Source organism: Castor canadensis, chromosome 5, assembly GCF_047511655.1.
Source record: "Castor canadensis chromosome 5, mCasCan1.hap1v2, whole genome shotgun sequence".
Taxonomy (NCBI): domain Eukaryota; kingdom Metazoa; phylum Chordata; class Mammalia; order Rodentia; family Castoridae; genus Castor; species Castor canadensis.
The window spans coordinates 159,065,949-159,073,073 of record NC_133390.1 but is presented as its reverse complement, the minus strand read 5'-3'; the positions used below and the strand labels follow the sequence as shown (position 1 = coordinate 159,073,073).

Below are 7,125 nucleotides of genomic sequence, written 5' to 3'. Positions count from 1 at the left end.
AAATGGCTGGATCTTTAGACCCCTGCCTTGCTCAGTCACTAGAGGAGGGCAGTCACAGGATGGGCATGACCTCATTTGTGCAAGACTGTTTTGTGCAGCTGAGGCAGTCATTTAGGAACTGAAGCATTTGGAGGCCCTGTGCAGGTGGACAAGAAGCCTTTCCTTGAATGTTGAACTAAGGTGGCACAGCTCTGTGTCTACCATTGAGAAAGACAGATTACGGTATCTTGAATGAAAGCAGTAGGGGTGGAAGGGATGGAATGGGTTCTACACAAATTGCATTTTATAGATGGTGATAAAGAAGAGGGAGCAAATAAAGGTCTATGTTTGTATGATTTGATGGTAATTCTGATATCTATTAGCACATGTTAAACAATGGAAGAGATAGAACAGGTTTTGGGAAAAGATAGCAAGTTTAATTTTGAATAAGTTGACTCTGAAACATCTGCAAAATATTAAAGTTGAGATGATTTTCAAGAATCAGTGCAGGGAAGGAAGTGTGGCTGTAGCAGTAGAGCACTTGCCTTGAAAATGCAAGGCCCTGAGTTCAAACCCCAGTACCATACACACACAGAGAGAGAGAGAAAGAGAGAGAGAACCGGTACAGGTGCAGGAGTAGGGAGATAGCTCAATCACAGAACACTTGCCCAGCCTTTGTGAGTCCTGGGTTTGATCCCCAACACTATCAAAGGGGAAATCAGCCCAAATGAAGCATTTGGAGGTCTGCAGCCACGGCTGTTCTGACTAACACATATATTAGTCTACATATATTATTTTATCTGATACTTATAATGCCTCTATGAGGTAGGTGTTATTTTTCTTACATCATTTTTGTATGTTTTATTATCCTTCTGTGAATGGAAAAACAGACTTGGAGAAGCTAAATGCCTGGCTCAAAGTAGTAAAAAATAAGGTTTGATGACAAAATACATGGTCTTCCTCCCACTTCCCCTCCACCAAAGACTGAACTCAGGGCTTCTTGTTTGCTAGGCAAGCACTGTACCATTTAAGCAATGTCCAAATTGCTTTTAGTTTATTTTTAAGGTCTCATGCTTTTGTGGGACTAGGGTTTGAATTCATGGTTTCATATCATTTGAACCACACCTCCACCTCCATTTCACTTTGCTTTTTTTTTTTTTTTTTTTGAGATGGGGGTGTCTCTTGAACTATTTGCCTGGGCTGGCCTTGAACAGTGACCCTCTGATCTCAGCCTCCCAAGTAGCTAGGATAATAGGCATGAATCACTGGTGCCCAGCTTAGGGTCTCATGCTTTTTCCTGAGTCAACCATCTAGGAAAGATTGTCTTATATCTGCCTCCTGAGTAGCTAGGAGTACAGGCATGTACCATTATGTCCAGCTTAAAACACATGCTTCTAAAAATAAAATTATATTACTCCTTCACAAAAACCTCCACGAATAGATGATATTGTAGTCGTAGAAGCCAGCAGGTCACCCAGAAAGGGTACGGTTTTAAGGGGCTCCTCTTAGAAGTAAAAAATGGCATTCTAAGGAAGCCAACATTTCCAGGGTGAATTGAGTAAAACGACATAATCAAAGGGATTGAGAAAGGTTGGAACAGGTTTTATAAATGAGAAGTGTAGTATCTCAGAAGGTAGGGCAAAAAAAAAAAAATACACAAAGTTAAATGTTTCAGATATCATGGAGAATAGAGTTGGATAATTACAGGCCACTGGTTATCTTTGAGCACTTTATAGAGAAGCCAGACTGTAGTGGTTGAAGAGGGAGTGGGAGATGATAAAAATGAAAGCAAATAGTATAGGTCACTTTTCCAGAACTTTTGTAAAATAGAGGAAATAATTATGACTCATACATAAATAAGGAATTGAGTATTTTTACTTGATTAATTAATAATTCATTGCTTCCATATTATTTGGATTTTACAATTCCATCATTTCTTTGGTTACATGTATCTACCCCTAATTATACCAGTGTCCCTTCCCAAGTTGGACACACCTAGAAGAATTGAATGTTGCTTATTTTGGTGGTGGACAACTTATTTTATTTACTTATGTGTTATGAATGCCTCAGGTGATCTGTCTGTCTTTAGAGAATGGTCATAGCCCCTGTCCTAACTTCACCATCTGTTTTCCACAAAGACAGATAAGCAGTCACTTCTCAAACCACTTCAGCAAAGCATGCAAGTTCTTGGCAAACCGAGTACTTTGTCTACCTAGTCTTCCTGTTGTGTTCCCTCCCCCATACTCTTGGTGGGCAGGTCAGGGAGAAGAAAGGAGCTGTCACTCCACATCTTCTGTGATATGATGTTCCAGTTGGAGAGTCTGTTCCGCTTTATGTGAGCTGAGACTTTCCCTTGCCAGCCCCTGTCAATCCAGCCCTTTCTCAGAGGGGACTGTAGAGAAATTAACAGCGCCGTCCACCTGTGCACAGGAAGATGCCCACAGCCACACCAGCAATGATGAAACTGCCCACCAGGACACCCAGGACCAGCGAAGTGTAGGAGCGGCCTGTTTGGCTCCCTGCAGAACATGCAGAGAGTTAACCTAAGAACATACTCTCCAGGAGTTCCACAGTTTGAGCCAGTCTCCAAGGAAAGAAGACTTAAGCTGTGTGTTCCCCTATTTCCAACCCCCAACCCAAGTCCTCTTGTTGCTCAAGGTATCCATCCCTCATTCAGGTCCATAATCTTGCCTAGAACCCAGACCCTCCCCAACACACAGCTCCGACCTGAGTCCCATCATACCTTTTGAATTTTTCACAGCGTTGTGCTTTTCCACGTACTGCACACAGGTGTCCTGCAGGAATTCCTGCAGTTCATACCGGGTACGATTGTAGGCATTGAGCTGCTTCAGGGTGTAGGTGACCACTGTGGAGGGTGCCTGGGGGCCTGCCACCCACACGGCTGTCTCTGGCTGGAAACTCACAAAGGAGCTCCCATTAACAGCAACTTCGAAGAAGACGTGGGCTCCAGAGCCCTCAGAAGGCAGCTCGCAGCCCAGGAAGCAGCTGATGGTGAGAGGAACTGCGGAGGGGGATTCAAGGTTAGGGCTGTGAGGAGATGGAGCCAGGTGTGTATGCGTGTATGTGTGTGTGTGGGAGGGGGATGGTCCACCAGGTGGAAGGGGACAGAGTAGGGGGTTCTGAGGGAGAAGGGCCCGGCAGAGAGGTGGCAGTGGGGAGGGGTTTGGGGTTAGACTATCGGAGGAGGTTGTATATGGAGGTGCCAGGGACTGTGAAGAAAAAGGGGCCTCTGAGAGAAAGGAGTTGGGGCTATGAGGGGAGGGAGAAGAAATTGGGGTCTTTGAGGGGAAGGAGTTGGGGGTTGTGAGTGAGGGAGCTGCGGGAGAAGCCATTTGCATCTGTGAGAAGTGGCTGGAGGGTTGAGGGGAAGTGCTGGGGGTAGTGTGAAGGAGAAGATGGGGGTCTGTGAGGGGAAGGAGTTGGAGGACGGTGAGGCAAAGGCTGGGAAGACTGCAGTGAAACTTTGGTGGTCACAGTGGGTCAGGACCAGGGTCTTCCATCAGGATTCGCCCGAGGCTTATGTCAGCCTGAAGACGGTCTGATGGAAGACTCCCTTTGCTAGGATACCCGCTCCTCTCCGGCTCCCACCCACCAACCTCCAAGGGTGGAGGCACCCCTAAGGGCCACACCCACAGACCACCCACCCAGAACACCCTCTTCCGGCATAACCCAGCTCTTCCACCGAGCGCAGTCCCCCAGGCGCCGCCCCCACCCGGCGCCAGCACTCACAGGTTACGCTGCCCTTGCGCTCCCGGTGCACCACATGCACCAAACTGTAGAACTGGTTCAGGTAGAGCTGCAGGCTTCTCTCCGTACGGGCCCAGCTCTCCGGCTCCTCCAAGGGCTGCAGCTGGAGGATCGTGACGTTGTTGCCCGGGCCTTCCAGCGTGTGTGTCAGCTGACCCCCCAGCGACGCGTTGCCATGGTGCCACACATGCGAGGGGTCCTGGAAGTAGGAGATCTGTAGCATGTGGAGGCTCCGTGGGCCTGGGGGCAGAGTCAGCGCGTCAGGACCTCTGGCGTAGGAGGGGTGGCTGGTAGCAGGAGATAATAACCCCTTACCCAGAGCCCAGCCGCCCACCTTCTTGAATCCTATAAAGTACCCTTCCACTTTTCCCCTATTCGATGCTCACAATGACCCTGACAGGAGGAGAGGACAGATTATTCTCTTGCTTTACAGATGAAGAAAATGAGGCCTGCAACTGGAAGAGACACTCCTTTCTGTCTCCTTTCTGTCCCTCTCCCCATTTCTGGCTGGTCAAATTCTGACCTACAATCGGATCCTGTCCCTGTCTTCCTCTACCACTGTCTTAGTTCAGGCCTCATCTGTTCTTATCTGGACTAGGGCACTAATGTCACCTCATCCCATTGCCTTCATTTCTCAGTTTCACCCCTTCTAATTGGACCTCCACCTGACCCAGTCCTTCTCCTTAAAGCCCTCCAGTGACATGCTCCTCCTCTATACAATAAAAAATAATAATAGCTAATATCCATTAAGTGCTTATTATGACTTGGGCACTGTGCTTTACACACATTATTATCTAATTTGTGTCTTCCCCCAATGACATAGATAGTAGCTACTATTATTAACCCCAGTGTTCATGGGAAACTGAAGCTAAGATGATATAGCAGAACCAAGGTTTGAACATAGGTAGTCCAAGTCCAGTACTCTTAGCCAGTTTGTTGCACTGCCTCCCCAAAGGATATCTGTCCACAAGATCTGGTTAGGGATTCAAGGTTATCAGCTGAATTTTCTGGTCTGATCTCAGTGCTTAAATACATCAAACCACTTGGGGGTCCTTAGGCTGACTTTGGGCTGAATAAGAATAGCATGCCAGGGTTGCTCTTCCTCCTTTGTTTTTCTTGGTTGCTTCAAGACCCTCTCCTTGGAGAATTTTCCTGATACCTCTCTTCTTTACCCTCCCAGATACTTGGTGATCCTAGAGCACTTTGTGTCAGCATATACTTCATGGGATTCTAAGTGGCTATCTCTAAGCACACAAAGCTACACTGAACTATTTTAGGTTATGGAACAGCTCTGGTTATCTATGCCTTCAACACCTAGAAAAGGGCCAGGAACAGTGTTGGTGCCTAGGGAATGTTGAGTGAGTGTGGGGTTTGTCTGAGTTTGAGTTTGAGAAGCTGAGCTCTATATTTGCAAGTCTGAATAAGTGTATCAGTGTGAGTAATCTTGGGCATGGTCCTTAACTGCTCTATGAATCCATTTCCTCCTCTGTAAAATGGATATAAAAATATTACCCACTTTGTGGGGTACTGTGGTAGCTAAATCATTTAATACATGTGTGAATTAAACATAGTGAGCACTTATTGCATACTGGTTATTAATTGTCCCTTCTCTGAGGGGGAGACTGAGGGGGGAGAGGAGACCCTTGAAATTATAATGCAGGATAACAACTCCCCTTTTCTGTTTAAGTGGGGGGCCACTTCAGGCAGCCTGATAGCCCATAAGCTGTCCTACTGTGGGCATAGCTTCTCTTTTCTCTAAGACCCACCACACAGGCTGTACCCTGCCTTCCCCCATCTTTCCTATCCTGCGTTCTGCCTCACCTGTCTCAGACCTAGTTTTCTGTCGGTTCTCCCAGGGGCTTTCCATTCCCTTACCCCATCTCCCAGTCCCTTCCCTTCTTTCTAGACTGATCCTTTCCTAGACTGTCCCTCTCCCTCTTCACCTCATTTCTCCCCTCTCTCCCATGCTGGTTCCTCACCCGCTCTTACATGTACCTTTTCTATTTTTCCAGCCCTCCTCTTTCTCCTAACTTCCCCCAGATCCTCCTTCCCAGAGAGTTAACTGGACTTCCTCTCTTTGGCTTTGGGACACAAACCAGTGCCTGGCACTCTGCATGCGCTACAGAGAGATCCAGCAGACAGATGCCGTGGGATTAGCTCTCCAAGAACCAGGAGAGGAGACAGTCCCCAACTCACCATCTGAGGCTTCTTGGCTACAAAGGGCCCAGCCCGGCAGTAGTAACAGTAGCGGCAGCAGCAAAGGCAGCAATGTAGTCAACATCCTGGGGCTGAAGTTCTTGATCCCACCTGGGCTCATGGCTTGCGCAGGCTGGGGCTCCACTGGCTGCAGCCTAGGTAAAAAGAGAAGCGAGGATGTCCAGGAGGGATGGGAGTTGAACCGAGCTGGATGAAAAGAGGCCAGGGAATGGAAAGAGGAAGAGGGTGTCAGGCTTTTAAAGTGTTATTTCTATGTGTCTCATTTCCTACAAGGGGGCCGGCCTCTCTCCTGCCCTCCCTCGGCCCCGCCCAGCTTTGCGTACTCCTGCCCAGACCTGCCTTTTCCCTTCTCCCTGGGCTGCTTCCGAGGAACAGCAGCGGAAAAGGGGGAGAAGCGCTTGGTGAGAAGTCCCGCTGCCGCTGAGTCAGGGGGTGGAGCATCTGTTTTCAACTTAGAACAGGCTCCAGGCTGTAGAGATCAGCAGGTTACTGATGGGGAAACTGAGGCCAGGAAAAGCGTAGGGACTTGCCCAAGGTTTATACACCATAGTGGTGATAGACCCAGGACTAGAATTTAGTTTTCCAGTATTATTGCCTACATTTTATCAGAATTGCCTACATACGAATTACACAATCAGGGATCTTGCTCTCAGAAATTGAACTTTTTCCTGATTTTCCAGCGAAAAGGAAGGGAATGTTGATCCTGGAATCACATCAAATTAAAGCTAGAGACTGTAGAAGTGGACTAGATTGCCATTTAAAAATTCTGTCTTAGCCTTTAATCAATACATTTGTTATTATTCTCATTAATATGGAGAGAATGGTCTGACTGGGTCCAAATCTTGACTCTACTACTTATTGGGTGTGAGACATTGAACAAGTTATTAAACTGATCTTCAAATTTTAAAATCTGTACTTCAATTTTTAAAAATCGTTAAAATGGTCATAATAATACTATCTCAGAGGGTTGTGGTAAGGATTCATGGTGATGATGCCTGTAAAGTAGTAAGAACCGTGCCTGGAATATATTAGTTGCTATATAAATGCTCGCTATTACCAATACATTTGACCATTTCTAATCCCTCCTCTTTTCTCCTCTTCCTTGATCAGTTGGCAAATACTCAAAATCCATTTGGAATGTTTTCCTATGGTTTCATGGAT

At 46.9% G+C, this 7,125-nt stretch overlaps 1 protein-coding gene across 1 annotated transcript; it reads right to left on the bottom strand.

The window, feature by feature from the left end:
• Positions 1 to 1,832: 1,832 nt before the first annotated feature.
• Procr (protein C receptor) lies at positions 1,833 to 6,234 on the bottom strand. The gene is made up of 4 exons (XM_020177794.2): positions 5,944 to 6,234; positions 3,730 to 3,987; positions 2,723 to 3,001; positions 1,833 to 2,498 (listed from the first exon to the last, which is right to left on the bottom strand). Exons 1-4 carry the CDS (start codon positions 6,062 to 6,064, stop codon positions 2,383 to 2,385), a joined length of 774 nt encoding a protein of 257 aa, XP_020033383.1. The 5' UTR covers positions 6,065 to 6,234; the 3' UTR covers positions 1,833 to 2,382.
• Between the last annotated feature and the right edge of the window lie 891 nt (positions 6,235 to 7,125).

Coding starts and splice junctions, on each gene's coding strand:
- Procr (XM_020177794.2), bottom strand. CDS start 6,064: ATGAGCCCAGGTGGGATCAAGAACTTCAGCCCCAGGATGTTGACTACA. Junction 3,988..5,943: donor TAGCCAAGAAGCCTCAGATG/GTGAGTTGGGGA, acceptor CTCTGCCCCCAG/GCCCACGGAGCCTCCACATG. Junction 2,499..2,722: donor CGCTGTGAAAAATTCAAAAG/GTATGATGGGAC, acceptor CATGTTCTGCAG/GGAGCCAAACAGGCCGCTCC.